The 22,983-nt window shown below is 39.1% G+C and overlaps 1 protein-coding gene across 8 annotated transcripts in view; it reads left to right on the top strand.

The window, feature by feature from the left end:
• The window catches only part of EXOC4 (exocyst complex component 4), an 802,504-nt gene that overhangs the window by 106,198 nt on the left and 673,323 nt on the right, over window positions 1–22,983 (top strand). For all 8 annotated transcript variants that reach the window (XM_086395578.1, XM_086395579.1, XM_086395580.1 and 5 more), the window contains one exon: window positions 1,899–2,073. In XM_086395578.1, coding sequence (XP_086251704.1) covers window positions 1,899–2,073 — 175 coding nt within the window. The remainder of the gene's footprint in view (window positions 1–1,898; window positions 2,074–22,983) is intronic.

The raw sequence follows: 22,983 nt of genomic DNA, 5'->3' as shown, positions 1-22,983 counted from the left end.
TTTAAAAAAAATCCTCATTCAAAGGTAAAATGGGTCCTGTTTACAAATACAGTGTATAATTCTAAATTATCTATGTATATTCCAGACTCGGAAGCCTACATAAATTTTTATTGATTCTGTCTTGTCTAAATTAAAATGTCAAAGAGATATTAGGGTTTTATCATAAGATGGTTACTGGCTGTCATGTTAGCACATTAATTATAGTAATTGGGCAGTAAAGAAGCCATAGGAATAGATAATATGCTATACGTTTTGATGAGATTGTAGTTATAGCCTCTTATTTATGGTAATAAAATCTTGTTAATTGACATTGCCAACAAGCTCTTTTGCTTTCCTTTTCTACTTTCCAGGTTGGTTCATAAGTCTCCATAGGAACTATGAACTGAGAGCCACAGATTATACAATAAAAGTCACATTCCAAGATTGTCTGTACTCGTTCATGGTATACACATGAAATTCATTTAGCAGATATTTGCTGATCATTCTTCTGAGTGCTCCAGTGTATACAATGATGTACAAAGCAGTGTCTGCTCTAAAAGACTAGTAATGGGGAAGGGAGGTGAAATGTCTGTATAGAAATAAGTGACCCACATTGATTGAGTCACATAGTCAGCTGCATGTGATACGTTCCTTAAAAGTGGGGTATACTACCATTCAAGTCCAGAAAAGGAAAGAATGATTCCACGCATGGGTGATCAGTGATGCTGTAAGGCTTGAGATGGGGGAATTACTCTGCATCCATGATATAAACTCTGAGCCATCTCTGCATATACATCTATGTTGTAAAAGTACAGTGAGAGGTAGATGGCTGGATGCACTGACATGGACATCAGCTTTTGTTCTAGGCTCAGCTGCCTTGCACCTCATTTTGTGCCCTTGAGTGTATAAAATTGATGTAATAATATGTGTCCAGCATCTCTCACTATGAAAAATGAGATAATGCGGAGGCCTTAAGCTGCTCCCTGTGGTGAAAGTCAGATTGCTTGGCAGGTGTGTGTGTGTGTTTTTTTTTTTTTTCCAGGCAAGTAAGGCCACACATTTGAATGGGAGCAAGCTCAGCTTTCCATGACTAAAAGGATTAGTGTCCTTACCAGAGTGCCCAATTTATTGCTAGAGAATAGCATATTCTGTGTAACATTTGAACCGTTGTCTGAAAGATTGCCTGAATTCCTTAGAAAAACTTCTTATATGAACATACAGTATAGAGATCACTGAATGATGTTAAAAAGGAAACAGTTGTGTATTAAGCTGCTACTGCTGGTTCATGGCCTTTACAATTCTCTTTAAAATTTTTACACCATGTCCATTTTAAAAAATTGAAGTATAATTGATTTACAACATTAGTTTCAGATGTACAGGAGAGTGATTCAATTCTCTCTATATTTATGTAGAGATTCTCTATATATTTATATATTATTCTCTATATATTTATATATTATTTTCCATTACAGATTTATCATATTAAATGTAGTTCCCTGCACTATACAATAAATTCTTAATATCTATTTTATTTATAGTATTTTGTATCCTTGATCCTGTACTACTAATTTATCCCTCCCCCCTCCCTTTCCCATTTGGTAACTATAAGTTTGTCTTCTATATCTGTGATTCTTTTTCTGTTTTGTTTATAGACTCATTTGTATTATTTTTTAGATCTCACGTGTTAACTGATATTGTATACTACTTGTATTTCTCAGTCAGATTTCACCATGTCCATTTTATAACAGAGGAATCTGGGCCTAGATAAAATTTCAGAGGTTACTTTGAAGTGCAACCTGTTGAAATGCAATGTGCTGTTTAACATGGCCGTGTGCTACTTTAGCTTGATGTTTTTCTTGCAGCCCAGTGTCAATCAGTTGTGTGTGTGTGTATATGTAAATGTTTGTTTTTTTCACTAGGCTACTTCTAGAACTGCTGGAGTTGCTGTTTGACAAGTTTAACGCTGTAGCCACGGCACACTCTGTGGTCCTGGGATACCTGCAGGACACTGTGGTGACTCCACTGAGTCAGCAGGAAGATGTCAAATTGTATGACATGGCCGATGTGTGGGTGAAGATCCAAGATGTTCTGCAGGTAAGGTCCTTTGACAAAGGGTGCCATCTTGATTCAGAATAACAGGTAGGAACATAAAAAAACCAGCCACCTAAAATATTTCCTTACTCATAGACAGAGTGAGAATGTTGTGCTTCTATTTAAGGGTGATGGTTGCTGATGTTATGGAGTTCTGTCATCTTCAAAATACCTTTAAAACAAAATTTTTTTGGCCAGACTTTAAAATTGGGACATTCTTAATATGTAGCAATCAGGAATCTATAGTATTTGACTTCCTGTTGTAACGTACGTTACTTTGGTGGAATTAGTCATATATTTATGTAATCAGTATGAAAATGTTCTTAAACACTGTTTTATAAACATACATGTAGCTTAATTTTATGACCATTTTTTGTATAGTCAGCTCTTGAATATGTTGGGGTAAAAGACAGGTCAAGAGCTTATGTTGAGAGATGAAGATAAACCTGTAAAGTATAAATGTTATCACTTTGGTTTGTTGATGATCGGAGCAATGATATTAGTGTTTGGTGTGATGCTGCAGAGGTGGTATTTAGAAATTTTATTATATTTTCTCTCCATGCGCCAGGAAAATGTATTTGATTTGGTCAGATGAAAATGAGAAATACAATTAAGAGTTAGCGGAAACAAATTTGACATAGCTCAATAGAAGTGACTTGGTTAGACATCATCTACTAATAGGAAAAAGAATAAGTATATACAGGGAATTGAAAAATGTAACTATGTAGAAATGAAATTATTTGCATAGCAAATAGGAGTCTTTGCAGGAAAAAATAAATCATGAATGTAAATTGTATTCATTTTTGAGAGTATAGGCATGCTCTTGGTAGATTGATTGATTCCTGGTTATTCATTCATTAGACAGTTTTTTGGATGTAGTCTGTGCTTTATTGATGGTTCAGTAGAAAGAATATAGATTGCAACTATATTCCTTGAGTTTGTTTTGCTGCTATGTTGATTACCATGGAACCATAGTAGGTGCTTGTTGAATATTTGTGTATTGGATAAAATATCTTTATTTCTCAGAAACTGGTTATTTAATATTTTATGTCTTGGTTTGTTCATCTGTCATGGAAACATAAGCTTTTCAGGTTACATACTTATTTTAAGGATAAGACAGTAGATTTTCTAAAATTAATTTTTATTGATGTATAGTTGTCAAGATAATAGATTTTTAAAGCTGTTTCAAAAATAGAATTAAATTCACCTAGTTCTGTCCATGATGAGGTTACCTCCTACCCAAAGTGACTTGAAAACTGGATGGACTCAGGTAATCAGAATGTTAGTTGAGAGAAGAGAATACATAAGGTCAGTTTCACGTTCATCCCAGCTTCTTCTCTGGGGATGCTTTCCAAACTGTGACGTAGGAAATAGAACAGAGATTAGCAGACTCTAAGCAGATGAAGCAGAGGTCAGGTTTCAGGGATGTGGAAGCAGCTGTAGTTTGTGGATTAGGATACCAAAGGAAAGGGAATTGCAGAGTGAAGGAGCCCCAGAAATCTGAAAAGAGTGCTATTGAGCCTTTGGTCAGAGATGAAGTTTCACACACTCCAGGGCGTGGCAAATAGCTATCATGGGACTGAGCTGAATGGAAATTGCACAAGTTGCCAAATGCTGGGAAGCATTGGCATTCAGACCAGCCAGTGTAAGGAGAACTTGGTGAACATCCTGTGCTTTCAGATGTCCCCAGAAAGGTTATGTGTTAGGACTTGGGCTAATCTAACCATATAGTAAGGGATACTATACTTTCACATAATAAAGCTCCAAACCAGGTTTCTACAGTGTTAGCCTATCCACTCGTGAATTAACCGCCTGCCAGAACGAAACTGACTCTAAAGTAACCTAATCCAGATTCTCAATAATGATTCACCACGTTGTCCAGCATGCAATTATTATACTTGAATAAAAGCCAAAAAATATGACTCATCACCAGAATTTTTAAAATGTGATAAAGATTAATATCTGAAATGAAAAATATACCAGATATATTTAGCCACAGATTGCATGCTGTAGAAGAAAGAATCAGAAAACTTCAAGAAAAATCTATCAAAACCAACCAAAACTAAAGTTCAGGGAGAAAATAGACTGAAGAGAAAAGTGAACAAAGCCATAATGGCCTATGGGACAATATCATGGAATCCAGCGTTTGTGTGGCTGCAGATACCGACAGTGGGGAGAGAGATTGGGGCAGTCAGTTATTGAAAGAGACAGTGACCTAAAATTTCTAAATTTGTTGAAAAACATAAACCCACAGATACAAGAAGCTCAACAAATCACAAGGAAGATAAACACAAAGAATACCATACCTAGACATATTATCATCAGGTATCTGAAAAGCAAAGAAAAAATCCGCAAGGTACCCAGAGGGAAAAAGGACACATTGCCTGTAGGGAAGCAGTGATAAAAATTTTTTTTCACTAACTTCTCATCAGAAATAGTACAAGCCAGACAGAAATCAGTGTATATCATCTTGAAAGGTCAGGAAAATTTACCTCCAGTTTGATACCTAGTCCTATCCTTGACCTTCTGAATAAGAATCACTGTAGATAAGCACTGGATTTTGTGGGGTTGTTGTTTCAGCTCCTAAGGTGATTCATTTGTTTGAGATCCTGTAATTGGGAACTGTTGCTTTGGGCCAGTGGTTCTCAAAGTATGTTTCTTGGACCAGCAGTATCCGTGTTACCTGGGAGCATGTTAAAAATGCAGATTTTTATTCCTACTTCATAGTTATTGAATCAGAAAGTCTAGGGGTGCGGCCGTACATTCTGTATTTTAATAATCCTTTCAGGTGACTATATGCACGTCCAAGTTTGAGGACCTTTGTTTTAGGTGATACTGGCCCGTGGTGGATTTTGACTGGCGTGTAGTGAGATGAAGTTGGATTAATAAGGTAGCATTGAAAGGGCTGGGTGTAGCGGCTGGAGACTAAAGCAAGGCTACTATTAGTATTTTGTATGCTAATAGAGAGTCAGTGGGTTATATTATTTGAGATGTTGTCTTATAGTGGAGTAAACAACAGGCTTTCATGGAGCATGTTAGAGGAGTACAGTGAAGAGAGAAAGATTTGTAAACCTTTAGGAGTCTTTTGGGAACTCTAAAACCATGTAGTTGGCTTTTGCTGCTTCTTCCTATGACAGGTATTTTAGTGATGTTTTAGTATTTAAGCTATTGGGGCCAACTGTGTGCTCTCATCGTCCGTCGCCCCTTCTCCTGCTCTCGATCTTTCCCAGCATCAGGGTCTTTTCCACTGAGTTGGCTCTTCTCATCAGGTGACCAAAGTATTGGAGCTTAGGGCCAATTTAGTTTTCTTACACTTGTTGGTGGAATGCTCTTTAGGTTAAGATCATTCCTGGAGAACAGACAAAGTTGAGAACCATGGATGCATGTAGTAAGCATGTACCCACACGAATGAAGGTGACGGGATCATATAAATGGAGTTTCAAGTGTTATAGAGTTCGAATTTCAGTGTTTCTTTGAACAGAAAGTGTTTCTTGCTGAAAAATTGAAATGCTCTTTTGTGTATTAAATCTTGGAAAAGAAAACAATTTTTGATCATGTGGAGACTTTGGCAGCCTTTCTGCACTGGAACCTGGGCTGTCCCTGGCAGGCAGAGTCTGTCGTGTAGTTGGAAGGCTCATTTGTCTCAGTGTGTTTGTGTCTGGAGACAGCCGTGCGTGGAGACAAGGCTGTAGCCGTCACAGTAACAGTGTCAGCGTCTTCTCCTGGTGTCGGCTCTGTGACCACACACCGTTGAACTCCCTTTTCAATTTTACACTCTTTTTGAAACTGTGATAATAGGAATACGTGTTTTTGTCCCTCTGAGCAGCAGCAGCACCTTCCCAAATGTCACCTGCTTGATGACATGCCTGTCATACCATTGACTGCACATTTTTAAGTGTGTAAGACTGTGGTATACTAGAAACACAAAATACTCCAATTCTTGTGGGATTTAACAGAGGAAAGAAGAGGATCACTTTGAACAAACATATCTTTCAGGTGTTTTGATTCCGGAAAAAAAATAACAACAACTCATTTTTTTCCCTCATCTCTTTTCAAAACAAAACTGCTTGCTTTGTCATTGTTGGCTTACGTGTGTAAGCAAGCCCTGGATGTACCAGGCCGTGTTGTGCAGATGGAAGCAGGGGGTTGTAATCACACTGTCGAACCAGTGGCGGTGACGCCACAAGACACTTCACTTTACAGCACCCCGATCTCTTTTTCTGGAAATGAACAGAGACAGGACGGGACATCATCTTACTTTCGTTAACTGCCACTGAAATGTTTAAATAGTGATAAAACTACCCTCCTGCAGAGAGAACTTGAAGTTTGCTGTCAGGTGTGAAAATCCACAAATTGTATTGGTACTGACCCATGACCTGGAGGGTTTTTCAAGGGGACAAATGCAATTTCTATTTTGAATCCAAGTCTGAAACTAGGTTATTCTTAGATTTTTATTTCATTTGATATTTTGGTTAGCTGAGGATTCTTCCTTCTATTCCTCTTAGAGGAAAACTAGGTTCCCCTCCCGCCCCCAAGTATTTTAGGCCGGATAACTTGTGAGATTATTCTTGCAGAAATAGTTTCTCTTCATTTCTCAGCCTTTAAAGCACTTTGATAGCCACTATTTTGAGTGGCATATTAAAGACATGCTGTCAGCCAGGCCATTGAGTCTTCAGAAAGGTGCTGGGATGTTTGTTCTGTCTTGTCAATGGATAGTGTGCTGCCCCATGAATGGAATGCAGTTAACACATGAAAGTTAAAGTAGAAATCTTCCTCTAAATTTAAGTCAGTTTCCATTGCCTAGGACTCTCGGTAGGTTGTTTTATGTTCATTACTGAGAGCAGAAAGTGCTGGGCAGCCAAGGAGACTCTCTGGTTCCCAGTGCATTCGTGGCGGTTGCTCAAGTTCAAGGCTCCGTTACAGCACCGAAGAGTCACGTGTAGAACTCAGCTGGCCCTGGCCTTCTTTTAAAACGTTTCAGTCAGTGATTTAAATGCCTACCTTGGCTTGGACTTTGACATGTTGACATTCAACTGGAAATTCTATGATATTTTTAGTTGACTCATTTAGTCGAAATGATTTTAGTTCTTGTATTTTGAAAGATTTTGGGTTGAGGGATATGTCTTATTAGGAATTTTACTAAGTGTATGTAAAGAAGTTTTATTTATACCTGTATATGTATACATGTTTTCAGATTGTGAAAATTAAGGATTTCAAGATTCAGTGGATATCAGTCGCTGAATAGAGATTTGGCTTTTCCAATCCTAAAATGCCAGGTATTTTGTTAAGTTCACTAAAATTGGTTTAAACCCTTGCTTTACCCTATAGGGTCAAAAAAATGATCTCATTTATGTTTTTTGCCAGTGGCTTCAGTTTAGATAACCCGAATGTTCTGAATATCTTAGTAGTCACAGTATTAGTAGTCATTGAATCTTCCTCCCAAACAGAATGACCTGTGGATCCTACATCTACAAAGCCTCTCTTAATAGAATTCCAGCTGATTCTAGTGCACAATCTGGTTAAGAGCTACGATAAGCAAGTAGTTATAGATGTGGTCATAATAAAACCAAGACTGTTAGGAGACAAGTCTTAAGGGCTGGGAGAAGTTTGTAAGAAGTGAGTTTAGTTTTATTTGGAAAGATGTGCCACTGTGGCATGTTTAGGAGGGAGTGTGTGTTCTATGAAGTAAATAATGATAGCATGTTGAAGCTCCATAAAGACAGGAAAATGCTGTTTAATATCTACACACTTTAAAGGGGAAAGGAAAGCTAAATGACTGTGCTGTAACCTCCATTTGAGATTTTGGTCAACTTTACTTATTTAGTAGCCCAAAGACAGCAAACATAAGAAACAGATGTTTTGTTTCTTCTCTCCCCACCCCTATTTATTACTTATATAAGTTTTTCAGGTTTATATTAATGGAAGTTGGTTGTTGTTAACTAAAGGAAAAGACATTTCTCTTTTAAGATGTACAGGTAAAAGAAGTTTATGAAATCAATTTTGCAAGGAGGTGGGACAAAAACATAACTAACAATAATACAGAGCTGTTTATGGTCCCAGGGAAAAATTTCAGAGATCACAGAGGAAGAGGTCAGAATGGGTTAAAGTACATGAGCTCATGGGCAAGGAGAGATTTGGAACATCCAAACATGATTAGGGTTGAATACGTAATACACATCGTATTATAGAGGGTTAGGAAGAATGGAGGTTTTTTTGGATCAGTTTTGGAAAGTGTTACCAAAAATAAGTGAATAATTTTGACTGCCATAGAGATCTTTAAATAATAGAGACTGGGCAATTTGGACTTGCCTTTTTTGGCCATAGGCTGCCATTACAATTTTTTTTTTTTTTTGGTTTTTATTATGGAAAACATCAAACCTATTCAGAAATACAAAGAAATGTATAATGAACCCCCATGCACCCATGGTCACATTTTCACAGTTGCCAGTGCTACCAATATATAGTCCTGTTGTCTCATTTCTACCCCTGCCCATTTCCCTTTCCCTTATTTTAAAAAAGTCCTAGAGAGCATATTGTTTTGTCTGTAGTCCAGTGTGAATCTCAGAAAGATAAGGTCTCCTTTTAAAAACCATAATCATACCTAAAGGCATAATTTTCTTATTATCAGAGATCTAGTCAGTGTTCACATTTCCCATTTCTCAAATGTCCTAATTGTATGTTTTTTACAGTTTGTCTGAATCAGGATTCAAATAAGGTTTAAACACAACAGTGTGCTTATTAAGTTTCTTGAAACTCTTTTAATGTATAATTTCCTGTCCATCTCATTTTTACCTCTTGAAATTTATGTATTGACAAAGCCAGATCATTTGTCCTGTAGAATTTCCTACATTCTGGCTTTTAGTGATTGTTCCCCATGGTGTCTTTTGCTATTTATTGATGTTCCTAACTTAGGTCAAGAGGCTTCATCAGATTTAAATTGTTTTGAGCAGGGCATGATTACTTCATAGATGATGGTTGATGTTATACTTTTTCAGTAGAAGAGTGAAATGGTGAAAGTAGTATTTTTAGGATGAGTTTTCTGGCAGCAGTGTTCACAGTGAATCACTGGAGAAGCCAATGGATGGAGAGATAACCAATTAGAAGGCAAGTTCAATCAATACAAGAAGGAGGGGCTAGACTAGGGCAGGGCCCTTAAAGAGAAAGAACACAGAGCTAAGAGAGATTTTGAAAGAGTGAATTTTCTGAGAGTTTTAACATTGACTCTAAGAAATGGAGAGTCTCAAATTAGGGTGAAGTTCTGAACCTGTATGGTTGGGAATTAGGATCAAGAAGATAGTGCTTTGTGCTTGTTAAATGTGAGGCGTTAACAGAATATCCCCATAGAATTGTGTTTCAGGCAACTAGAGATGGGACACTGGAGTCTAGGGGAGAGCTTAGGGTGGGAGATAGAAATTTAGGGACCCTCTGTCTGCCTGTGGATAATAGCTGCTGCTGCTGCTAAGTCACTTCAGTCGTGTCTGACTCTGTGTGACCCCATAGATGGCAGCCCACTAGGTTCCTCTATCCCTGGGATTCTCCAGGCAAGAACACTGGAGTGGGTTGCTATTTCCTTCTCCAATGCATGAAAGTGAGAAGTGATACTCATGCAGGTAGCCTGCAGCCTACCAGGCTCCTCCGTCCATGGGCTTTTCCAGGCAAGAGTACTGGAGTGGGGTGCCATTGCCTTCTCCAGGATAATAGCTGAATCTATACTAATGGACCAGCTCAAATGGCAACCCACTCCAGTATTCTTGCCTGGAGAATCCCAGGGACGGGGGAGCCTGGTGGGTTGCTGTCTATGGGGTCGCACAGAGTCGGACGCGACTGAAGCGACTTAGCAGCAGAAGCTCATGAGTGTAAGAGTGAAGCAAGGACTGTTTTCCTTCGGTGCATGTGTGCGTGTTCAGTCATGTCTGACTCTTTTGTGACCCCATGGACCATTGCCTGTCAGACTCCTCTGTTCATGGAATTTTCTAGGCAAGAATACTGGAGTGGGTTGCCATTTCCTTCTCCAGGGGATCTTCCCAATTCAGAGATCAACCATGTGTCTCCTGCATTGGCAGGCAGATTCTTTACCATTGTACCACCTGGGAAGCCCTACTTTCCTTTGGTAGTCCATCAGTTTAATCAGCTCTCCAATGTTGCTCCAACCAGCATACGTTATAGTTCCTAGAGATTGAGGCTTCTTAACAGTGATACCACATTTTGCCTTTCTTTGCATCTGCATTTTTCCATTATGTGTGGTTGATATGGTGGCAATTTTTGAGCAGGACCCAAATGCTGTTCTTATTAGAGATGGTGGCTTTCAGAATCTGGCCATTCCTTAAGGGATGTGGACAGACACCTTGGAGAGGGAGTAAAAGCCTGTTTTAACAGATCTGCAAGTGACCCCCAGAGGAAGTGAACAAGCAAAGCAAGCAGGACAATAAGTCCATTGGGCCAGCCATTAGGAAGAGACCTTGGAGTTGGGGTGATTTGAGGTTCATTTCCCTCATAATCCCTGGACCAGCCTACACCGTGGCTATGTCATGACTTTGTGAGGCTGGCACCAAGAGTTTCCTGATATGTCCTCTGTTTCTTCTCTCAGATCCACCAGAACTCCAGGGAATGTGGTTAAATGGGAGCCACAAAAAGTAAATATAATCATTAAAAGTCCTGCCTGACTTAAAGGAGCTTAAGAAGCTGTTACTCAGAGATCTCTCAAACTGCTTTACAGCGTCTCATTCACCACCTATGTGGTCATGTACACTTTTGCTTAGTTATAGAAAGATGGGCAGAAAACAGCTTGGCTGCCAAATCTATACCTATAATACCATTCAGGTGCTGAAAAAAACCTGAGCCCTTCACAGAAGAATTGTCTTCAGAATTGTTTTAAGTTATTTTATCCTTAAGATTATAGCCAATTGTATTGCATTCAAAGGTGCAATTTTTTTTTTTTAAGTATTTCTGGTCTTCCCAGAAGTCTTTGTTGGCACAGTAGTGAGTGGCATGAGTCTTTTTTGATGAGCTCCCTAAAAGTTTGGAAGGATTTTTAAAAAATAAAAAGTGAACAGTGACAGCAAAACGCAACACTTGGGATAGGATTCCATCTAAGGAGAACGAGGGCTGCCTCCAAGTGAACTGCAGCAGATGACGAAACCTCAGCACGGAATAGCCAGTTTCACGGGGGTGATAAATGACAGCACATTAGTTATGTGTTAGCAGCGTGATATGGCAGTGAAAAAGGCCAGCGCTATTTTGGGCTATGCTGCACGAAACAGTGTCTCCTCCTGGAGCTGAGACTGATCATCTCCATCTCCCGGTTTGAGGGAGATAGCATCTGGGTTGCTGCCTTGAGTGTCAGGCACGTGTGCACCAGAATGACAGACAAACGGGTGGGAGTCCCAAGCCGAGGATCTGTAGTGATGGACTTGAGATGAGGCACGTTTCAGTGCTTTTTGGAGAACTGGCATGTGTAGGAACAAGCACGGAAGCCAACAGAGGTTAACCTTTTCGGAGATGGGATGACACTGAAGAAACAAGCGTCATTGTGAAGTTAGTCACTCAGGGAGTCATGACCTTCAATAGTTGGCATTGATTTGATACAGAGCACTTTTGAGGGGTTGCTCATGTGTTTTCACAGAGAGCAGATCATCAAAAAGGGCCCCAAAGTAAAATTAAGTACTTGTTTATAGTCAACCATGTTTTTAATCAAGGGATCAACAAGGATGGAAGTCTCTGCTTATAGTGAGAAAAGGAATACAAAATCACGATGGATGATGTAGGTCTGATGCTTTTGACTGGAAATTCGAATGCAGGTGTTGAACTTGGGAACAATGGGGGTGAGACCTTTACAGTGATTTTTAAAAATTCAAATGTGAAGTGAACACAGTAGTATACATGAGCACAGCAGAAAGACACTCAGAATGTCAGCTGACGGGTCGGGGTATTTCTACACTGAGAACTGTTGGGCCGTAGGAGGGTCCCCTAGGAAAGTGGAGTTGAATTTCATTGGCCATTTGATCCTGACAGAACTGGATGTGTATCAGTTGGGAAATAGACTGAACATCCCTGCAGCTCTTTTATTTCTTTCTTCTCTGAATCTGGGTCCTGATTGATGATCTGTTCACCTGCTGTGATCAGAAAGAAATGCCACCTCTTGTTTTCCTCCACCCAGGCACATTTTAGATGCTCTGCTGATTGACATAAGCTAAAGTGGAGATTCATTGCCCTGAGGTCGACCCAGCAACAGAATCGCCTGATCTTAGAGAATTACTCCCCTCTGTTTGAGATGCAGGTCAGTAGGGTCCCTCATTGGAGGCGGATACTTTTGATCGAGAGGGGTGTTGGGTACGGGGTCAGGATCTTCTTTAGAGACACCTAATAACCCTGTAGGATTGCCAGCTGGCTTCCCTGGGGTGCAGCAGAGTAGAAGAGCTTCAGGAGTGAATACCAGTCCCGTCCCACCTGCTCCTCCCAGGATTTTAATTTAAGGAAAAAGGATATTCAGGTCAGGTGATCATAGACTCTTCCTGTATCCTGTACAAATGTGATAATTCCAAGATTTTTGATGATTAAGGGCTCCAAAAGAAAAGCTTGACTCCTTATGGCATGGTGGTGGTGCACGTGCCAGTCTCTGTCGTAGCATCATTGTATAGTGAAAGAAGCAAATCGGAAATGCAAATTAAATTTAGGTTTATTACAAATGATCCATTTCCTTGTATTAGTTAGGTTGTGCATAAGGTTTTTTCTTTTTTTCTTAGTCATTCAAGTGCTCCCACAATTTGGACAAAGCCTGTTTTTCCTTCTTTAGTTTACCCTTGTCCTGTGTGCTGTGCTGTGCTCAGTCATGTCGGACTCCTTTGCGACCCCATGGACTGTAGCCCTCCAGGCTCCTCTGTCCATGGAATTTTCCAGGCAAGAATACTGGAGTGGGTTGCCATTTCCTTCTCCAGGGGATCTTCCCTACCCAGGGATTGAACCCAGGTCTCTTAGTTTCCTGCCATGGCAGGTGGATTCTTTACCACTGAGCCATTTGGGAAGTCCTATAGAGATGCTGTATTCTAATTAAATTAGTCTCTCTCTGTCCTCCAAATATGACACTGTCCCTTCTCACAGCAACACCTGTTGATCCTGTACATCCTTCCCACTGTCTTTGCCCTCATGCCTGAATACCTTCTCTAATATACTCCAGTCTTCTCTATGTTATCTGGAAGCATTCACTGAGCATTTCCTTTCAAGAACTCATTGCCCTTGTGTTACTACTTGTTCAACACGTCTTGTAGTTCTCTATTTTTTCTTTGCTTAATCTACATCTTTTCAGTCAGGTAGAAGTCCTCTGGAGGATCATTTCTTATACGTCATTCAGTTGCTCACCGTGCTTTCCCACATTCAGTTTTTTTTTTTTAAATTTTATTTTATTTTTAAACTTTACATAATTGTATTAGTTTTGCCAAATCAGTTTTTAATTCCTTTTTCAACTGGTCTTTAAGCCTTTTGAGAGAAGGAGTGGGACTATTGTTTATTAACTGTGAGTTCCCCACCTGCCCCCAAATTTGGTACCACTTCCTATGTTCAGTATGCACCTAATCAACATTTCTTGAATGAATGAATAGTAGATACCCAATACATATCAATTGATGAGTTGATTTTAGGGTTGTATTTTATTTATGTTTTTTAATGTATTTTTTGGGCTGCACTGGGTCTTCGTTGCTGCATGTGGACCTTCTCCAGTTGCAGCAAGTGGAGACTGCTCGCTAGTTACGGTGCATGGACTTCTCACTGCAGTGACTTCTCTTTCTGCAGAGCACAGGCTCAGTAGTTGTGGTACAAGGGTTCAGTTGCCCTGTGGCATGTGGAATCTTCTTGGGCCAAGGATCAAACCTGTGCCCCCTGCACTGGCAGGCAGATTCCCAACCACTGGACCACCAGGAAAGTCCTAGGATTGAATTTTAAATGCTTTGTAATTGTGATGAACTTTGTAGAGTTAAAAGTCATGTATTAATAGCAGAGGACTCATAAAGCTTTGTGACGATGAAGACTTGAAAGACTGCTGTGTTCCCAGGAGAGCAGTTCATCCTCTCCTTCATTGGATGGCAGTGAAATCATCCCTGGGGTTTCTCTTGACCAGGCAGAATAGCTCCAGGTTTCACATAAGGGGCATGAAATAATGTTGGCAAGAGAAACTGTTAATAATTGAGACCATCACCAGCTTGGTAGTATTGGGTTGGTCAAAAGATCATTAGAGTTTTTTCTGTAGGATGTTGTGGAAAAACCTGAACAAACTTTTTGGTCGACCCCATAGATAACAATGCTTGCTTATCAGCATCATTTTCACTATGACAATACTTTTTAGGGGCTTCCCTGGTGGCTTAGATAGTAAAGAATCTGCCTGCAATGCAGGAGACCCAGGTTCGATTCCTGGGTGGGGAAGATCCCCTGGAGGAGAAAATGGCAACCCACTTTATTATTGCCTGGAGAATCCCACAGACAGAGGAGCCTGGCAGGCTACAGTCCATGGGGTCTCAAAAAGAGTCAGACATGACTGAGCGACTGACACATGCACTGATGATACTTCTGGAAGAATGGTGACAGCTTGCTAGTTGGTTATGTCAAAACGATCCCCAAAGAACTAACTGCCCTTAGTTCTTTGGGGGAAAAAAGATTTTACGGTTTGATTTTTCGTTTTGATTGTCTTATCCAAATTAAGAAAGTTCTTGTTCATATCTTGCTGTAAGTGAACCATGTTTGCTGTAAACTGAATCCACTTCTTTCCGTGATATGTTTTGTGTGTGATTGCCTTCTTTGAATGCTAAGTCTTTCTTTAGAATCATTAGAGCTGCTATTACGAAATTCTTCTGAGTAAATGCTAGTTAATACGAGTATGCATTTTGCTAGGGGCAGCTGCCAGTGAGCGGCATGGGGGTGTGTCCGCAGAGTGTGGTTTGTGAAGTGGTCTGTGGTCCTCCAGGGGATGAGGTGCTGTAGAAATGTAAGGCTTTTAACTCCTGGGCCACTATACAGAAAAAAGCCGTGCTGACATTATTGATGATTCTTTGGCATACCAAAGAATTAAACAAAAAAAGTCATCTTAATTTTCAGCTCCATTAGCGATGCAAGAGTCACAAAAGATGTTTGCCAAGTGGGAAGGGACTAAATTGGTAGGCAAAAAAAATTTTTAATTTCAAGCTTCAAGAGAATGTTACAAACCTAGCATTAAAAAAGATCCAGCCAGAGGTGACAGTGCCCTTTTTAAAGACCAGCAAAGTTACAAGAGGGGGAAAAACGGTCAAAAGGAACTACAAGAATATGAAATTAAAATTGCCATAATTGAGTCAGTTTATGGTAGTAAATTACTTCTGAGAGCTTCAATTTGGAGGTGCCCAGCTAGTTTATGGTAATTAGTATAATTTTGCCACGGTCACCAAGTCTTTATATGTTGTTGCTGGTCGAAGAGTGGTCCTTTTGTCTGTCTTTTTTTTAAGCTGGTAGTAATTGGAGATGATGAACAGCCATTTACTTGGGGAAGGGTAAAGGTGAAATTCCTAAAATGAAACAGGGATGTTTAAATTGCTCACTTGGAAGGAAGTTTGCATTTTTAATAAAAAATACTCTTATAATTTTCTTCTACCTACATATAAACACCATTCCAGTATATATGAATAGCTGCTGTTTGTCTTCTGGGATCATTAATCAGAGGAATAGAGAGATGAGAAAGTGTATGCCATGAAGAGCTGTGCTCTTTTCTTGAAAATAAAAACCTGGAGGCAGGCAGAAAAGCTTGGGAAAACCCTCATCTTTATATTTATTATGCTCTTGGTTTTATATCTACTGCAACTCCTTTCATCCATGGCCAACTCAGAACTGATAGGGTAGGAGCAGTTAACAGCATTAAAGGAGCAAGTGAATAGGACCTCAGAATTGTGATTGTGAATGCAGTTAGATTATTTTATTTAGACCCTATGTGACTCTGGAGCCAGTGAGTTTTATTGCGTAAGTAAAAAAAAAAAAAAAAAAAAATTCTATGTTATACACACAGTATTTAGAGAGGAAAAAGCCATCTGTTCATTCTGCCTACATTTCTGTGGGGAGTCTATCTGACATGAATCACTTGGGATTTGTACAGAATAAAACTATGCTAACATTTTATGAAAAAGGCTGTTGGTTGGGGCAGGGGGAACCAAAACTTTCTCTTTAGGGATTATTTAAGTCCCAGCTCAGTGGATGTTTTTCCCCCTCCTTCTTTATTGCATATGTACTTGCAAACTATTATGGTTTTTAATGTAAGTCAATTCTGACTCCCTCTGGAGTCTTAAGAAAATTTCTTAGAGTAGACAGTAGCATCAGAAAAAGACTTTAGACAGACTAATAGTTCAGAGTGTGGTCCCCAGACCAGCCTCATGAGCGTCACGTGGGAGCTAGTCAGACGTGTGAGTTCTAGGACTATCCCAGCCTTACTGCTTGAGAAACTCTGGGGGAATGGGGCTCTGCAGTCAGTGTTTAACAAACTTTCCTGGTTATTCTGATGAGCAGGAGAACCATGGAGTTAGACACCAGACTGTCATAGGAAATACTAGTGTTACTTGGGGAAATTTCAGCGCGACATATACTAATGATATGACCTGAGCCAAGCCTTAAATACATGATTTCCTTCAACCCTCACAACCCTTCAGAGAGCTTGATGTTCTTACTCCCCGGCTCAGATGATGACATTGTGCCTAAGCTGATCACTAATAAGTGACAGAGTCAAGCTTTGCATCCTGGTCTGATTCCAACATTTGTCTAAACTACTGCTGAATAGGAAGACTCAAAACAGAATGATTTTAAGTGACTTTTTAGTAACTAAGTATATCATCATTAGGAAGGTACCCAAAAGCTCCTGTGGCAAGTTGGGTACACAGGCAAAGTAGAAGATAAACCTGAAACTCAGTTCTTGCCACATTTCTTCCTTCATTCTTCCTCAGTCATTTAATCTTACTCATTTACTTGATTCCTTAGATGGTTATCACTTCCTATGAAGAGTGTCACCTCTTTCACAGAACCAGGCTTCTGCTTTAAACTGGAAAAACTAGCAGAGTGGAGTGACTTTTTCAAGGTCTTCATCTCTGCTTTCAGTGGAAGAGCAATAGTTTGCTTCTATTCATAATGATGTTGAGACAGCAATTGCTACCATCCTTTTTCTAAGAGCAAAGAAGTATAAGCTAACCGAGATGCTGTAGTTCACTTTCACCTACATTTATTTAGGAGTTCCTTTGGCAAACCTGAAGTACGGTTCTATCCATATCAAGCCTGAATTCATAACAGCCTTTGAACCTGTCTGGATCTATCACAAAAAGAGTCGATTCGGTCATCTTACCTGTCTTTCTTTTTTAAACCCCCCTGTCTGTCACCTAAAGTTGCAGTCTCTTTAGCTGAATTATTAGCATATGGGCGTCGAGGACAATTTCTTTGTTTTTTGTCTATAAACTGTTTCGTAGCAGGCACTCAGAAATTTCATACAGGATTAATATTTCGATCCTGCCTTATCTTGCTATCTTTTCCTAGTATTTTCAAGCCTATCCTGTAGGTACTATGTCACACATCTTTCAATATTCATAATTCATCCTCTGTTACTTCTAAGCATTTGTATTAATACTTACCATTTCTCTAGAATAGATACACCATTCTTTTCCCTCTGAACTATTTTCTCCATTAATAATGAAAAATGTAAAAATTATAGCTGACATTTACTGAGCATTTGCCACGTTTAGTACTTTGTACACATTATCCCATTTAATCCTCACATTGATAATGCTGTATATTATGCTTTCTCTTGAGGTGACGAAAGTAAGATTTAAAGAGGCTAAGTGACTTGCCCCAGCTATTAAGTAGTGATGCTGAGATGTAAACTCAGATTTGTCTATTCCCAGTTAGACACTTAGCCACCATGATATATTGTCTCCATTGTTTTCAAAATTTATATAAACATTTGTGATTTTGTCTTCTTCCCTTTATTATGGTATCTTACCGTGTGTTAGGCTTGTTGTAACCTGGGTTCTTTTTTAAAAAAAAAAAGATATGTAGAGGTTATTAGGCACACCTTCCAGGCCAGAACTCTCGCACATAAAGTCTTGGGAATCTTCTACAAGATGGACCTAAGTACCATAAGGACATAGGCTACAACCTTCTGGGTTAAGTTTTATTTCACATAGCTCCAACTGTCTCCTCACTTTAGTTCATACTTAAGCTTGAGTGCCATTGGACTCAGTTGAGTCCAATATAGGTGTAAGGATAGGGGTCTGTTCATGATCCTGTTAGGAAATAGGGCTCTATCAGCATTTCCCTAGGATGGTTACAGACAAATTCCTCTCATTCCTGGATCTTAGTGACTTTGTACATGTGCATGTGAATCTTTTCCTTTATTTTACACTCACCTTCTGCGTTTGCTTTATTCACATATATGCTTCAGTCAGTGTGTAGACCAAAACATAATGGGGCCAGATAGTCATTTTAATAACATTTCCTTTCCAGATATCCCCCCCCCCCCCAATCCTTTCTTTCTTGAAGTCAGGATGACAAAGGGTGCTAAAAGCAAAACAAGGAAGTTGAGTTTTGTTGCCCTCATAGTCCACCTTCTCCACTGAAGTCCCAAGGACCAAAGAGAACTGGATTCCCTGTAGTTCTTTCCGTGTGAGCCTGACTTAGTGACTTCACCTCCATTTTCTCTAAATGGAATTATTTACATGTATTTCAGAGGATGACCTGTGGCTTAATTAGTATCTGTAAGCTGATTAGAGAACGTAAAGCAGTATGGAAGTGCTTATTATTTTTAAATTACATTTATAAAGGTTAAAATATTGATACCTCAACCATCATTATCATCATCATTTAGAATTTGTATGCCATTTACATTTCCAAAGTGCTTTATTCATGTAATTAGCTGGTCCTCCTGGTATTTCTATAAATTATGTTGGTATTATCCTCTGAAATGTTGACATTTTTAGTTTATAGTTTTTATTTCAGCTGAACTACACCTTGTTAAAAGGGTAAAAGTGATTAATAGCTTTTAAATCACCGAAGGTAAACATTCTTAAATATCCTTGTAGATAACTACGTGCCTGGGGATGACTGAGATGGCTTTCACCTACCAGTATTTGAGAATGAATTTATTTCTGTTGTTCAGATTATTTATCTTAGGTTTTTCTTTTTTAATCCTCTTTCACCTTGTCTACCTGTTTATTTTGTATTTTTTATAAATAGAAGAAGGTATATATGTCATAAGTCTATATTTTTCCACATATTTTTATGAACTAAGCATACCCCTGTTGTCAGCACTCAGGTCAAGAAATAACACATGTGAGGGACTCAGAAGCCCTCTCATCACTTGTTCATTTGCAGACAAGATCCTGTCTTATAGACTAGGACATAAAGACCAGGATAGTTGAAATGTGGGGCACATTGAGTTTTGATGCTGAGATATTGCTTCAGTTATGAACTCATCGTTATACATACCAGACATTTTATGTCACCAGTTTAAATTAGCCCCTAGTGGTGTAGGCAGAATAAGCTCTTCGACGTCCCAGGAGTGAAGTTGGCCCCTTTTAGAAAGGCTTCACATGGAGGTGGGGTTAGAGCCAAGCTGCTTCTGGGGATAGAGAGCTTGGTTGAGTATTGAGTTATTTACTCTTGGGGGTACAGTAAGGTTGAGTGAAGAGATGGACAAAGGAGGAGGGTAGAGTGGCATGCATTCCAAGAAGGGAAAAGAGAAATAACCTTGCATGTGGCATTTCTGGTTATGGGGAGTCACTATCCCACTTTGTTTGTAGTAGGTGGTTCTTATAAGGGGGTAGTCACCATTCAAGTTTGAGAGGGGAGTAGGGGAGTAGTTCAGATTGAGGATCTTGAATTATCAGCTCACGATTCATAGTAAACGGAAACTTGCTGAATATCATTTGTATGTTAGGCACAATACTCAGTGCTTTTTAGTGTGCACTCAGGACAGTTGGTACTGTGGGGGCAGGGATTGGTGGCTCTAAAGACATATAAGCAGCTGGAATACAATGGGGAGACTGGAGGCAGAAGAAGCAGTTAGAAGAGTAGGGTTAATCAGACATGACATGACGGGACCTTGGGTAGGCTTAGTTCTGAAATTTTTAAGTCCAGCTACTTGAAGGTCTTGGACCTATAGAATAGAGACTTCAGATTTTCTTGATGATTTTACATATTATCTAATGTAAGAGTTTAAAATAATGAGTATTTACTTGGTTAGATAATTCCCAATCACCTACTATAGATCCATCTCTACTAAATTTGATGGTTTGCTCACTCTCTCTGCTTACTTGGCATTAGTTAAATTGGGGCAGCCATTTAATAAATTGTTTCTAATATTTGTATATAACCTATTATTTAGGAGTCTCAGTACTGACTGAAGATTGTGGTTTTACAGTGTTCTCTTCATTTTTCTTAGGAATTTTTTTCTTTTTTACAGCAGCATGCCAGTGTCAAAGCATTGAGTCTGGTTTATAGTTTCTTATCTCATCATTTAGCATCCAAAGCCAGATGTCTTTAAGGAATTACATCTGACCACTTTTTCCTAGTTTTAGTGCTTGCTGGCCATAACAACTATCAAAGGTTTGTCTCAAGCCCCTCTTCCCTTCCATCACCCCTCCAGGAGGTCTTGTTCCTGTCTCATGTTGACATGATGAGTTAATAAAATTAGGTAATGAGAGGATGAATATAGAGATAGGTGGATACGCTGCTTGGTAGATGAGTGGGAATTCTGGAAAATGTATTGAGTGCTAGGGAAATAAGGAAGGAAAGAAGAACAAGTGCAGAAAGTAAATATACATGAAAACACGAAAAGTATGACTTTGGAGTGGTGACTTGAGCTGTGTGTAGCCATAGGTTCATTGTTGAAGTCAGGTTCTGAGACTCTTTACCAAGTTGTGCAGGAAGCAATACAGGTTATAAAAAGGACTTTCAAGATCTTTTAACCAACTGGAAGAGTTGCCATGACTTTTCATATCACTTATATGCAGAGTACATCATGAGAAATGCTGGGCTGGAGGAAGCACAAGCTGGAATCAGGATTGCTGGGAGAAATATCAATAACCTCAGATATGCAGATGACACCACCCTTATGGCAGAAAGTGAAGAGGAACTAAAGAGCCTCTTGATAAAAGTGAAAGAGGGGAGTGAAAAAGTTGGCTTAAAACTCAACATTCAGAAAACTAAGATCATGGCATCCGGTCCCATCATTTCATGGCAAATAGATGGAGAAACAGTGGAAACAGTGGCAAACTTTATTTTTTGGCCTCTAAAATCACTGTAGATGGTGACTGCAGCCATAAAATTAAAAGACACTTACTCCTTGGAAGAAAAGTTATGACCAACCTAGACAGCATGGTAAAAAGCAGAGACATTACTTTGTCAACAAATGTCGGTCTAGTCAAGGCTATGGTTTTTCTAGTGGTCATGTATGGATGTGAGAGTTGGACTATAAAGAAAGCTGAGCGCTGAAGAATTGATGCTTTTGAACTGTGGTGTTGGAGAAGACTCTTGAGAGTCCCTTGGACTGCAAGGAGATCCAACCAGTCCATCCTAAAAGAAATCAGTCCTGAATGTTCATTGGAAGGATTGATGTTGAAACTGAAACTCCAATACTTTGGCCACCTGATGCGAAGAACTGACTCACTGAAAACGACCCTGATGCTGGGAAAGATTGAGGGCAGGAGGAGAAGGGGACAACAGAAGATGAGACAGTTGGATGGCATCACCGACTCGATGACATGAGTTTGAGTAAACTCTGGGAATTGGTGATGGACAGGGAGGCCTGGCATGCTGCAGTCCATGGGGTCACAAAGAGTTGGATATCACTGAGCAACTGAACTGAACTTCATATCACCGTGGAATGTGCCTAAGAATCTTAGTTACTACTGCTGTTTGTATACAATATCGTTCCTTGATGCAAGGGAGTTTGTTTATCGGGCAGTCTGAAGAGATGGAACTCTTCGTAGTAGCTTTTATATTAATATTGATCCAAACATGGAGAAGTATCTCTTTTCTTCTGTGTCCATCCAGTCAATTTTTGAAACTCTCAGTGATTTTAGCTGTCCTAAAATTTGGTCTGTTATAAATGGACAGGGCTTTGTGTTCTTTAACAACTAGAGGATAAATCTTTTGATACTGAGTTTGAACATAAATCCACAGACTGTATGATTTCAGTACCTTTAGACCATGAAATTTTTGCACCATGTCTTATTTCCTTGGATATGTTGCAGTGGTCTCCTGGTTTATAGTCTATGGGAACTAAAATAGAATTTATATCCTATTGTTGTGTGAAAATTATATAAATTTTAATTATGTTGAGTTGGTTCATGGTGCTTTTCAGGTCTACTGTATCCTTCTACTTTTCTATATATTCTTTCAATTAATTTTTGAGAGTTTGATATTGAAAGTCCAACCAAAAATCTTATCTACTTAAAAAATAATCACAATATAGAGTGCACCTCTATGGAACTTTCTTCTGTAATTTCCAAGTGTCCTGTAAATGTGGTATTATACTTTCATAATAAAAAAAATAGAGGATAAATCATCAGTTTGATTCTTTTTCATTGAAGATTTTTAAAAATAACTAGATATTAAATAGTGTACACAGCGATTTTTGCATGACTTTTTAGTCTAAATTTTTGATGTGAGTTTAGCTTCTTCAACCTTTTAATCTATTCCTGAATGTATTATTTTTTAATAGATGTGGTGTTTATTTTGGAGTGGGAATGTTAATTACCCCTTTTAAGACAAATCGCTGTCCAAAACACATTAACCATGCCTCCACTAAGAACCGTGGTAACACATTTTCACCTGACAAAAGGGGGTGGGCAGAAAATTAGCTAATGAAATAGTTGTTCCAGGCTAGTATATAATTAAGGACTTTGCAAAACCCTTTGGGAAACTAGA

Source organism: Bos grunniens, chromosome 4, assembly GCF_055505025.1.
Source record: "Bos grunniens cultivar Pamir isolate PY7600 chromosome 4, Bosgru_T2T1.0, whole genome shotgun sequence".
Classification (NCBI taxonomy): domain Eukaryota; kingdom Metazoa; phylum Chordata; class Mammalia; order Artiodactyla; family Bovidae; genus Bos; species Bos grunniens.
The sequence above is the reverse complement of the archived record's forward strand: the minus strand, read 5'-3'. Positions and strand labels throughout refer to the sequence as shown.